The sequence below is a fragment of the Bison bison genome, unplaced genomic scaffold (assembly GCF_000754665.1).
Source record: "Bison bison bison isolate TAMUID 2011002044 unplaced genomic scaffold, Bison_UMD1.0 scf7180017864063, whole genome shotgun sequence".
NCBI classification, from domain to species: Eukaryota; Metazoa; Chordata; class Mammalia; order Artiodactyla; family Bovidae; genus Bison; species Bison bison.
Genome location: NW_011494635.1, coordinates 1,638,921 through 1,651,092, shown reverse-complemented (window position 1 = coordinate 1,651,092; position 12,172 = coordinate 1,638,921). Strand labels below are relative to the sequence as shown.

Sequence of the window (12,172 nt, the reverse complement as noted above, 5' to 3'; positions counted from 1 at the left end):
ATGAAGGCCTAGCACAGCCAAAAATAAATAAATATTAAAAAAAATACACTTTGGGCTTTAAAGGTATAGGCTCAATCAGTGAATGTTCACACATGGCCAAAATTTGTGCGGGGATTTTATATATGAGTCGTTAAATCTAGTTTGTTCAACTAGATTTTTCTTGTAGATAGTATAAAAACCAGGTACATAAATAAACTGCAAATCGGCTGATGACTTTTTAAGAGTATCCGTGTTGGTCATGCCCCCAGGCTACCCAGTGGCCCCACATTTGCCTGGGATTGGGAACACACCCTCTGAGACTCATCTCTCATAGTTTCTATGGCTCACTCCTCAGGAGTCTGAGTCTGACAAGCCCTCCTGGTTCCCCCAACCCCAGTCAGGTCACCCAAAGCCCACTCTTCCCGAGGGATCAGTAGCTCCCTGTGGACTTCACACCAGGATCCTCTCAGGGTGCATCACGGCCAGGCTGAGCCAACTCCGGGGACCTGTGTGCGGCCTGCCCGCCAAGGGCTGGCTGGGCCTGATGCCATGTCAGCTCACGCTGTGCCCTCCCAGTGTCTTTCGCCCATCACCCCTCTGTTGTCTGGAAGCCCTCTTCTTGGGTTAAGGAACAGCCCTGCAGTCTCCTACACTGCTGAAACCCAGGTTTTCTCTGACCATTCTCTGTCTCCTTCAGAGGATGGGGATGAGATTGTGGCCTTTTTATTTTCCTGCAAGACCAAGTCCTGACCAAGACCACCACCCCCTCTATGGAAACCTCTGTCTCTTGACGATGCTGCGTTGTCCCTCCTTGTTGCCGGCGTGTCCTCTATCTTTTGCCCACTTACTTTCTTTTAAATGGCTTCACTCTCTCCCAGTCCTTTTCCTTCCTGGCAAGTTACCCATCAGCCCCATGACCCCTCACCCTCCGTGGCTTCCTGATTCTCCTCCGACCCTTGTCATGACACACATCTCTGTTTAACCACAACCTCCGTCCCGCTGATCTGTCATTCAATCATTTCCAGGTTACCTGCTGGGTTTTTTTTTTTACTTTTTTAAAGAAAACCTTTTTTTGGACTATCATTGACATACAACAAATTGTACATGCTTAATATATATTATTTGATAAGTTTAATCACAGGTCTACACCTGTGCAGCCATGGATACCATCACGATGATGAATATAGCCATCACTCCCAAGAATTTCCTCCTGACCACCCCTGCCCTCTTCCCCAGCTCACCCCTTAGTCCTCTAATCTGCAAACACCAGTCTGCTTTTTGGCCTTATAGCTTGATTTTTTAGAGTCTTATGGAAATAGAATCATGCAGTATATTCCCGTTTTGTTTGGCTTCTTTCACTCAGTATAATTATTTTGAGGTGCATCTGTGTTGGTGCAGATATTAACAGTTCGTTCTTTTTAACTTCTGAGTTGTACTGTATTCCATTGCATGGAGATACCATAGTTCATCATTTGATGATGGGCCTTTGGGTTGTTTCTATTAATAGTATTTGGCTACAAATAAAGCTACTGTAAACATTTGCATGCAAGTCTTTGTGTGGACACGTGTTTTCCAATCTTTGAGAATGAAGTGGCTGCATCATATAAAGACATATGTTTAACAAAGTGTTTGTACCATTTTACATTCCTGCTAGCAGTGTGAGAGTTCCGGTTACACCACATTCTCATCAACACTTCGTATGATCTGAGTTTTAATTTTAGTGGTAGTGGTATCTCATTGTGGTTGTAATTTGCATTTCTCTAATGACTACGTGATCTTTAGCGTCTTTTCATGTGCCATTTGCCACCTGTATGTCTTGGTGAAGTGTATCTATGAATCTGTTGCCTGTTTTTCAAGTTGAGGATGTTTTTTCATCCTAATACTGAATTCTAAGAGCTCTTCACATATTTTGGTTGTAAGTGTTTTAATCAAACATATGATTTGGAAATATTTTCTTCCCATCTCTGGTTTGTCTTTTCAGTCATAATAGTTTACTTCAGGGAGTAGATGTTATTAATTTTGATGAAGTCCAGGGTATCAATCTTACTTTTATGAATTTTGCTTTTGGTGTCTTGTCTGATGAATCTTTGCCTAACCCAAGATCGCAAAAGATCTGTGTTTTCTCCTAGAGATTGTGTAGTTGTATGTTTCACATTTAGGCCCTTGATTCATTCTGAGAAAATTGTTAATGTCAGTTTCCTCCAGTGGACTGCTGCTCCCCTGTTCTTCGATGTTTCAGTGCCGGGAGGTCCTGTGCCCTTGCTCCACTGGCACTTTCAGCAGAGTTTGTGCACCACCCTTTTGGCATTTCTCCACGTTCTTATCGCTCCTCTGGTGTCATACTGCCATTGCTTATTCATTGGTTTGAGGCATGATGCACACACACACACACAGGGAGGTTTTTTTTTTTTTTTTAATTAAAAATGAAGAATTTTATAATGTCAATGTTAGATTCAAAATGTCTTTGTTATCTTTTAAATATCTTTTAAAGACTTTTAAAGGATTCCACTTCATTGGAAGAGATTTTGAAGCATTGAAAGTCTTGCAGTCGAAAATGAGATAAGCCAAGAAGTAGATTTTTGAAAGCAGTGATTAATTTGCTTCCATTAAAGTCAGGAAAGTAAAATTACAATACATTCTGTGTGATAAACATTTAAGCTAACGTGAGTTTTAATACTTTTTCATCTTTCAATATTGAGCTTTCTAATTTTTAAGTATTTTTCAACTACTTTAGTGTACTTATTTGTTGTTTTTACACGTGTGTCAATCTAGTGGCAATCATTAGGGTTGAAAAGACACATGCAGTGATGGGGTTGGGGATAATTATAGTTTGAATGAGGAGTTTAAACATCCAAATAGGAATGATACGTAGACAGAAACTTTTTGAAGTTAGAATGAAATGGATTTCGTAATGGTAAAGTAAAAGTAGAAATATCTCTGTGAACTTAGGGCCTTTAAGAAATACATAATGTGGGAACTTCCCTGGTAGTCCAGTGGCTGAGACTCTGAACTCCCACTGCAGGGGGCCCAGGTTCAATCCCTGGTCAGGGAACTATCCCACAAGCTGCAACTAAGACTTCTAATGATTCAACTATAGTTCCTGCATGCCACAGCTAAGACTGGTGCAGCCAAATAAATAACAAACAAAGAAGTACCTAATGTGGCCAGGGAAGGATCTTGGATCTTCTTCCCCGGTTCTCATGTTGAAACCCTCTGATATGTGCCTGCACTGCACACATTTTTCTTTATAATATTCTTATTTTAAAAGTGTTCTGAGAGTTTCTGAATACAACAGGATGGAATAGATCAAATATATATTAGTTTTCTTTTGGGCTATAACAAATTAACAGGAGGATTTTAAAAAGCAGGGGACTATTGACAGATAATGGAGCAGATTCCCTGCGTCTGTTTGTAAAGTCTGTCCTTTTTATATGTATTTACTCCTCCCTGTGCAGGGAAGAGTGGATACAGGCAATTATGGGTAGGCTGAAAGTTTAAAATAAAAACGCTGGGCTCATTTCAAGATGGGGAAGGACTGACAATCCCCGGTGGTCACACACAATGACTGGAGAAAGTGTTTTCGAGGATGTGTTGTAAGACGGTGGATTTTTCAGATGTCTTGGAAGAGAGCTGTCTGTGCAGACTTCATCCCCAGTCTCCTGGGAGGTGAGGTGTCTGCTGGACCTGGCAAGCATCACCAGGTCCCCCAAGGCATCATGAAACAAAAACTAAATGGGGGCAGAATGGACTTTGTCCAAAAACAGATGAACAGGGAGGCGAGGGATGAGGACCAGTTGGCGGGTGGGTGTGGGAGAAATAGTCCGTTAGCATAGGCACTTGAGCCTCAGCTCTAAGAGCCCCGCCCAGGCAGTGCTGACCCTGAACCCCAAATCACTGGACATGCTTTGGTGATAGGAGTAGAGGGAAGCAGGCACTTCCTCATTTAATTACAAACCATTGGTAATCTAGTGCTGCAGCCTAGTCATGATAGTGGTGAGTTTCCTCTGAGCCCAGCATTAGGTGTAACAGCAGTCATACAAAGTTCCTTCAGAAAACTAGCTGGCTAATGAATTCCTAAAGCGCATGCATTTAGCTGATATTTGTGTATCTGTCCACATAGATGGGGCTTCCCAGGTGGTGCTAGTGATGAAAAACCCACCTGCCAATGCAGGAGATGTAAGAGACGCAGGTTCGATCCCTGGGTCGGGAAGATCTCCCAGAGGACAGCATGACAACCGACTCCAGTATTCTTTCCTGGAGAATCTCATGGATGGGGGAGCCTGGTGGGCTACAATCCATGGGGTTGCAAAGAGTCGGATACGACCAAAGTGACTTAGTGCACACCCATGTCCACATAGATACAACCTGCAGCAATTGTCAAGGCACTGACTCTGTTTCTTCGAACTACGTTGGTGTTGGAAAGTGATATTCAGTTTTAAAATATTACACAAAACTCTGCATCAGGAAATCTAAATAATATTTTTTTCTCAAAAAATTGGAAGAAAAGCTTAAGACTTCCAGTATATTCTCATTTTTAAAGATTATATCCTTTGTGAGGTTGAGACCTCATTTAGGGGCCACATGTGATACTGAGGTGGGGTTGCCAAGCTGTCTCCATGCTAAAGGCATGGACACATCTAGAGGGTCACAGGTACACGTCTCCATCCTCCTGAGGAGCCTTCTCGCCCCATAGGCTGTACTCCGTGGTTTTACTCTTGGCTGAAGTAGTTCTGACCAAACTTTGAGTCCCTCTCCTCGACAGTGACCCAAGTGCTCTGCAAGGTGATTTATAGATGGACTGAAACCATAAATGTGGTTGTCATTGCAAGCAGAGCGGCATGCTGTCCTGAATATTCGTAAAACGTTCTTGTAAAAATGTTTTGTGAGCGGTAGTTTTATATTATGTTTTCCTTTAGAGATTTAAAAAAGTCATTCATTTTGTGCCTGACAGAAACATTTTCGCATAATCAATCCACTGTGGGCATTTAGGTTACCTTACTATCAATCATTTTGACTCTTTTAAAAGAATTTGTAGAAGTTCATACTTAAAATGCTTTTATCCTGAAAACATGTCTCCTTCTGTGACATTGCTTTGCTTCTGAAGGTCAGCCTTCTTCCTTTTATGTTTGAAAAATGGTATAAGCACATTTTTTCTCTCTAAAACTAAAAATAGATCTTAAATATGCATTCATATATTCCATTTCTAATTCATTTTTTTAAACTTTCAGGCTCAACTTTAAAGAAGCTTCTACACACTGGAAATTCTATTAAGGTATTTATTTTAGATGCAGATGTAATGGCTTTTTTCATTACTTTTAAACGAATTCATACCATAAAATGACAGCATTAAGCCATTAAAAAAAATTCTTTAAAATCCATTTAACTTAGTTTTAGTTTTTTATTGAGAAATGATATGACGAATATTGTTGGAGTTTTTGTTCTTACATCATAATTTACTGTGATAGACATTTTCAACCTTCTCAGGAGAAAGTGGCTTGGGACTGGGAGTTTGGAATCCTGCGTTCTGATTTTGATTCTGCTATTCAGCTGAGGTGCTGACTGCTTCAGCTTCATTGTTGGAAAGAGAAGGGGTTGACCCAGGTCCTGCCTAAGCCTCAGAGCTAATGTTTCTGATTCTGTACACCCCAGTAATGTTCAGGATGGGGAACACATGTATACCTGTAAGTAAATTTAAAAATTAAAAAAATAATAATAATAAAAAAAACAAAAAAAAAACTATAGTTGTCTCAGAATCATTTTTTGCTATTTTTGAGAATGCTTGTGGAGAAAAAGGGCAGCAGAACCTTACTCTCGAATGTTTATTATTCTTTTTTTTTTTTTGTAGCAGCAGATTGATCTTATAATTTAGGTTAAAATTGGCTAATTTTAAATGACTGTGCCTTTTAAAATGACAGTATACTGTTTAATACCAGAATAATACTTATGACCCTGAAACATAAGTAGCAAGAGAAACCAGGATGTATATTTTATGGAAGATAATTCACTCATAGCTATTTAATTTATGTGTGTGCCTTTAATAAGCTAATATATTTTGGTGTTTATATTAGCTTAAACAGCCCCTAACCACTCAAACTGTATAGGTTCATGCTCTCTTACTTGTTGGAAAAAAAAAGAGACGAACTGTCTATAGTTTCACGATTTTTCTGTATTTTCTCCTTTCTATTTTAATTAGTGGTCTTATAGCTAAAACTTACCAGGTTGTTATCTTCTGTTTATTATTGACCTTATTTATATTTAATTATCTTAATAGCTCAGTTGGTAAATAATCCAGCTGCAATGCAGGAGACCCTAGTTCAATTCCTGGATCGGGAAGATCCCCTGGAGAAGGGATAGGCTACCCACTCCAATATTCTTGGGCTTCCCTTGTGGCTTAGCTGGTAAAGAATCAGCCTGCAATGTGGGAGACCTGGATTTGAACCCTGGGTTGGGAAGATCCCCTGGAGGAGGGAATGGCTACCTACTCTGGTATTCTGGCCTGGAGAATTCCATGCACTATATAGTCCACGAGGTTGCAAAGAGTCAGACACGACTGAGCGACTTTGACTTCACTTCACTTTACTTTAAATACAGTTAACCTAAAAAATTGGAGACTTTATCAAAGTGTCTAGAAACTTTGCTCTTGTTAAATTTGATATAATTTGGTTAGATATACATAGAAAGTGAAAATGAAGTCGCTCAGTCGTGTCTGACTCTTTGCGACCCCATGGACTGTAGCCTATCAGGCTCCTCCGTCCATGGGATTTTCCAGGCAAGAGTCCAGGAGTGGATTGCCATTTCCTTCTCCAGGGGATCTAGCCCTGATATATATATATTTTTTTTGTCTGGCGGTGAATCGCATTATGTATTCAGCAAAGTCACCACTTATCTGCTGGGCAGGTGTGAGCAGGGTAGGGCAGTGGTGAGTCCAGGGCTTGTCTAGAGGGGCTCCCGGGGATCACAGTTGATGGGATGTCTGTCTTGGTGTATTTGACTTCTCTGGGGAGTCAACCAAGCTTTCCCTCCCTCCCCTCCCTCCATCTTCCCCCCCATCTTCCCCCTCTCTCTTTCTTCCTTCCTCCCTCTGTCCTTCCCACCTTCCTTTCATTCCATCCATCCCCTTTCCTCTCCTTCCCTTCCTCCCTTCTTTCCTTTCTTCCCTCCTCTCCTTCCTTCCCTCCATCTCTCCTCCGCTCTTACTTTCCTGCAGACCCTGGGCCTGGTTTGAACCCTGGCTCTTTAGAAATTAGCACCATTTTGGTGTCACTGAAGAGGCACCAGGCAGCCCCTCAGTTGCCTGCTTTCAGAGCTCACTACATCTTTCAGCTGCGTCTGATTTTTTTTTTTTCCATCTCTCTTGCTTATTTAATCTCTTTTATTGACATCACCTTTCCAGCCATTTAGGGATATAAAAATGGAGTTACCTGTGTTTATGAATTCTAGGAATGGGATGAAGCTGAAAGTTTTAAGTGCAGAGAAGGAAAAAGGTCACATCTGCCTGTATTGATGTTTTTCTATGGGTGATGCCGACTATTTGGAGCCAGGGGAGGGCATCAGGAGAACAGGATAGGGAAGCCAGAGGCTGCCTGTCCCCCTCAGCCAGGTCCGTGGGGCCCTTTTAGGTCTAAGTGTTGTGATTTTCAAGAACATGGTACCTGTGTATAATGCAGTGACCTGACAGGTTCTATCCAAAGCACGGTGTAAATCCGGAGCAAGATTCTCTTTGCGTGGTTTTCATGAGTAATCGAGCGTTGATGACACCATTGCTGTAAGGAATAAAATGCAACTACTAGGAAATGCTTAGGTAGCAGTTACTGTGAGCCAGGCAGTTCCAGTCCACTTCACCATATACGAGCACTTGGTGATAAACTTTGTTATCACGCCTGCTTCACTGCTGGGGAGGTGAGGCACGGAGAAGTTAAGTGGTCCTCCACACTCACAGCTCAGCTAGAAAGTGGCTGAGGCTGCACTGGAGCCCAGCTCCTCCGGCCCTTGTGCTGGGCTGCAGTGTCCTTGCTTCCTGGTCACACAGGGGAGAACTTGGTGCAGGACTTCAGTGATGCTTTGAGCTTCTAGATCTGTCCCTCAGAACCAATGCTGCACTGTAGTACACTCATACAAGTGTGACTGCCTGTTTCATTTTGCTGCCTTTCGTTTTGTTTTTAGATAAGATGTGAAGGAATCCGGCTGTTTCTTCTGTGGCTTCAAGCACTTCAGACGAACTGTGCAGAAGAGCAGGTGCTGATTTTTGCTAGCCTGGTGCCAGGATTCCCTGCCATCATGTCGTCCAGGGGGCCCTGTACACTGGACACGCTCATCAACCCTGGCCCCAACATGGCTGATGGTGAGTGATACTGGCCCATCCAACAGGCAGAAACTACCCTCCACGTTGCGATAAGGAATCCCTCATTCTGTCCTTTTCCTAACAGAAACCTCGGTTTCATGGATGGATTCTGAAGAGGAATTGTTGTTGTTCAGTCTCTAAGTCCTGTCCAACTCTTTGCAACCCCAAGGACTACAGCACGCCAGGCTTCCCTGTCCTTCACTATCTCCCTGAGTTTGCCCAAACTCATGTCTGTTGAGTCTATGATGCCATCCAACCGTCTCATCCTCTGTCACCCTCTTTTCTTTCTTCCCTCAATCTTTCCCAGCATCAGGGTCTTTTCCAGTGAGTCAGCTTTTTGAAGTAGGTGGCCAAAGTATTGGAGCTTCAGCTTCAGCATCAGGCCTTCCAGTGAATATTCAGGGTTGATTTCCTTTAGGACTGACTGGTTTGATCTCCTTGATGTCCAAGGGACCCTCAAGTCTTCTCTAGCACCACAGTTCAAAAGCATCAGTTCTTCAGTGCTCACCCTTCTATATGGTCCAACTCTCACAGCCATACATGACCACTGGAAAAACCATAGCTTTAACTATACAGACCTTTGTCAGCGAAGTGATGTCTCTCCTTTTTAATATGCCACCTAGGTTTGTCATAGCTTTTCTTCCAAGGAGCAAGCGTCTTTAATTTTGTGGCGGCAGCCACTCTTCACAGTGATTTTGGAGCCCAAGAAGATAAGCTCTGCCACTGTTTCCATTTTTTCCCCATCTATTTGCCATGAAGTGGTGGGACCGGATTCCAGGATCTTAGTATTTTGAATGTTGAGCTTTAAGCTAGCCTTTTCACTCTCCCCGTTCACCCTCATTAAGAGGCTTTTTAGTTCTTATTCGCTTTATGCCGTTAGAGTGGTGTCATCTGCATACTCCTGTTTTACAGACATTTGAACTGACAGAACTGGAGCCTGTTTTATATGAAATGATGACAGGAGAGATTTACTGGAGTGGAGGAAACTGGAGGGGAAGGAAGGGGACAGCTGTTGGCAGGAGCAGAGACACATGGTGTGTCTGGCTGGAGCAAGTGCTTTTGTTGCTGTTCATGAGATTTAAATCTGCATCCAAACTGCTGCCTGTTTTCCGTACAGCGATTGTTTTATAAGTGGGTGTTCATTTGTTCCCCTGGCTCTTTTTAAAAAAATATTTATTTATTTGGCTTGTTATTGTTGTTCAATTGATGAAGTCGTGCTTGACTCTGCGACCCCATGGACTGCAGCACGCCAGGCTTCCCTGTCCTTCGCTGCCTCCTGGAGTTTGCTCAGACTCATGTCCATCGAGTCAGTGACGCCAGTCAACCGTCTCATCCTCTGTCGTCCCCTTCTCCTGCCTTCAATCTTTCCCAGCATCAGGGTCTTTTCCAATGAGTTAGCTCTTCACATCAAGTGGCCAAAGTAATGGGGCTTCAGCTTCAGCATCAGTCCTTCCAATGTGTTCAGGGTTGATTTCCTTTAGGATTGACTGGTTTGATCTCCTTGCAGTCCAAGGGACTCTCAAGAGTCTTCTCCAACACCACAGTTCAAAAGCATCAGTTCCTCAGTGCTTAGCTTTCTTTATGGTCCAGCTGCATAGGATCTTACTTGTGGCACACGGAATCTCCGTTTTGGCATGCCCTCTCTTCATTGCAGCACTTGGGCTCAGTAGTTGCATTGCTTGGGCTTAGTTGCCTCGTGGCATGTGTGATCTTACCTCCCCAACCAGGAGCTGAACCCATGTTCCCTGCATTGGAAGGCAGATTCTTAACTACCGGACCACCAGGGAAATCCCTGATGCTCCAGGCTCTTTATCACCAGATGTGTATTTTCATGCAGTTTTCATGAAGAGCAGTGGTGGCCTCATGGGACTAGTAATGCCATCTTTTGAGCCCAGGGAGTTTTCAAGGAACTTGCCTAATGGGCAAGTTTTGTCACTGCGGATCACTGTATTGCCCAGTGACAGGTATTTGACCTTGGGCTGGTCAGAGCAGAAGGTGCAAGGGTGAGGAATGGTCCAGTGAGGGAGGTGGCTTTGTGGGCATCTGTCCCCTGGTCATGTGGCCTGACCTGCGGTGTGAGCAGTTCCAGTGCTTGGTACCTGTATTGTATTTGGTTATTTTATGTTGCTTTACCTTTTAAAATTTTTATCAGAGTATAGTTGATTTACAATGTTGTGCTAGTTTCTGCTATACAGTGAAGTGAGGCACTTTAAAAAAATTATTTAATTGGAGGATAATTGCTTTACAATGTTGTATTGGTTTCTGCCATACAACAATGTGCATCAGCTACAAGTATACATATATCCCCTCCCTTTTGAGCCTCTCTCCCACTCCACCCGCCATCCCACCCCTCTTGGTCATGTCAGAGCACCGAGCTGAGCTCCCTGTGCTTTACAGCAGCATCCCACTACCTGTCTATTTTACACAAGGTAGCATAAATGCGTCAGTCCTGCTCTCTCAGTTGGTCCCACCTTCTCCTTCCCCATGTGTCCACCTGTCCCTTCTCTACATCTGCATCTATTTGGGCCTTGCAAATAGGTTAATCAGTACCATTTGTCTGCAGTCCATATAGGCACATGTATTTTAATAGAGGCCATTTTTAAAGCCCTATTTGAAATTTAACTTTGGTGAAGGAGCTTTCCTTGTTTCCCACTCTGCAGCGAAGATCCATCCGGAAGAAATCACTCCACTGCTGCCAGCCGTATCAGGGGAGAAGATCGCCGAGGACCAAACGTGCTTTTTTCTTCAAGTGCTGTTGAAATATATGGTTACTCAGGTATGAGCGGAACCACGGATGATTCAGTGGTGTTCACATCCTCATAGGGAAGAGAAAACACGGCCTCTTCTCTTCCTGTTTGTCCGTATTTTTTACTTTTGTTTTTTCTTGGTGATTTTATGTGATATTTCACTAAATGTAGAATGTATGCTAGGATGCTTCAGCAAAGACCAGGCCTGCATGCTACTGTGTGTGTGTGTGTGTGTGTGTGTGTAAAGGAAGCAGTTCCATCCTCCATCTGCCTCCTTTACTTTCATACAATCTCATATTATTCAGTTCATATATGACACTTCTCACCAAATGCGTGGGCATCTGAATCAACAAGTCATTCTCTGCAATACCAGTGCCACAGTTTCACTCACTTCCAACCCTGCCTCCCCGAGGTGGTCTCAGATCTCACAGGAAAGTTCTGTGGCCTGTATCCCTCCCGCCCCCACTCAGTGCCAGTCACAGGTAGCCGGTCCCCAGGTTGCCCACAGCTTCCATCCAGTTTGGCTACAAATCAGAGGGTCCCATGACTCCCTCCTCAGGTTCAGTGAATTTTAGAGTAGCTCACAGAACTGGGGGAAGCATTGGTTCAGTTGCCCATTTAGGAAAGGGTGTGGCAAAGGACACAGGTGACTGCTGGATGAAGACACACACGGGGTGAGGTCTGTGGTGAGGGGGGTTCTGAGTGTGGGGGCTTCTGTCGTTGTGGATGGGGGTGCGTCACCCTCCCAGAGTGTCCATGTGTTCAACCCGGACACTGCCTGAAACCTGGGGCTGTTGGGATTTTTATGGTGGCTTCTTTGCAGGAGAGATGATCAGTTATCAACTCCATTTCCAGCCCTTCTCTCCTCTTGGAACAGTGGTGCAGGCGGCAGGGTGAGAACTGAAAATTCTGAGCTTCCAACCATGGCTTGGTCCTGCTGGTGACCAGCCCCATCTGGGAGCCCCTTCAGAGTTGCCCAGAGCTCTGGTCACAAAGAAGTAAGCAGGGAGCTAGGGCCTCTGTGCCAGGAACTGAGGGCAGAGACTAGTGTAGCAGTTTCTGTTATCTCCCTGTGTCTCTGTTTTTGCCTGTTTGCTCTTCCCCT

General features: G+C 43.7%; 1 protein-coding gene across 1 annotated transcript in view; it reads left to right on the top strand.

Annotated features, from left to right (window-relative positions):
* RALGAPA2 (Ral GTPase activating protein, alpha subunit 2 (catalytic)) overlaps positions 1-12,172 on the top strand; it is a 283,032-nt gene that overhangs the window by 47,401 nt on the left and 223,459 nt on the right. Inside the window, exons 6-8 of the mRNA XM_010836602.1 lie at positions 5,208-5,251; positions 8,143-8,320; positions 10,981-11,096. Of these exons, the coding sequence (XP_010834904.1) occupies positions 5,208-5,251; positions 8,143-8,320; positions 10,981-11,096 (338 nt within the window). The remainder of the gene's footprint in view (positions 1-5,207; positions 5,252-8,142; positions 8,321-10,980; positions 11,097-12,172) is intronic.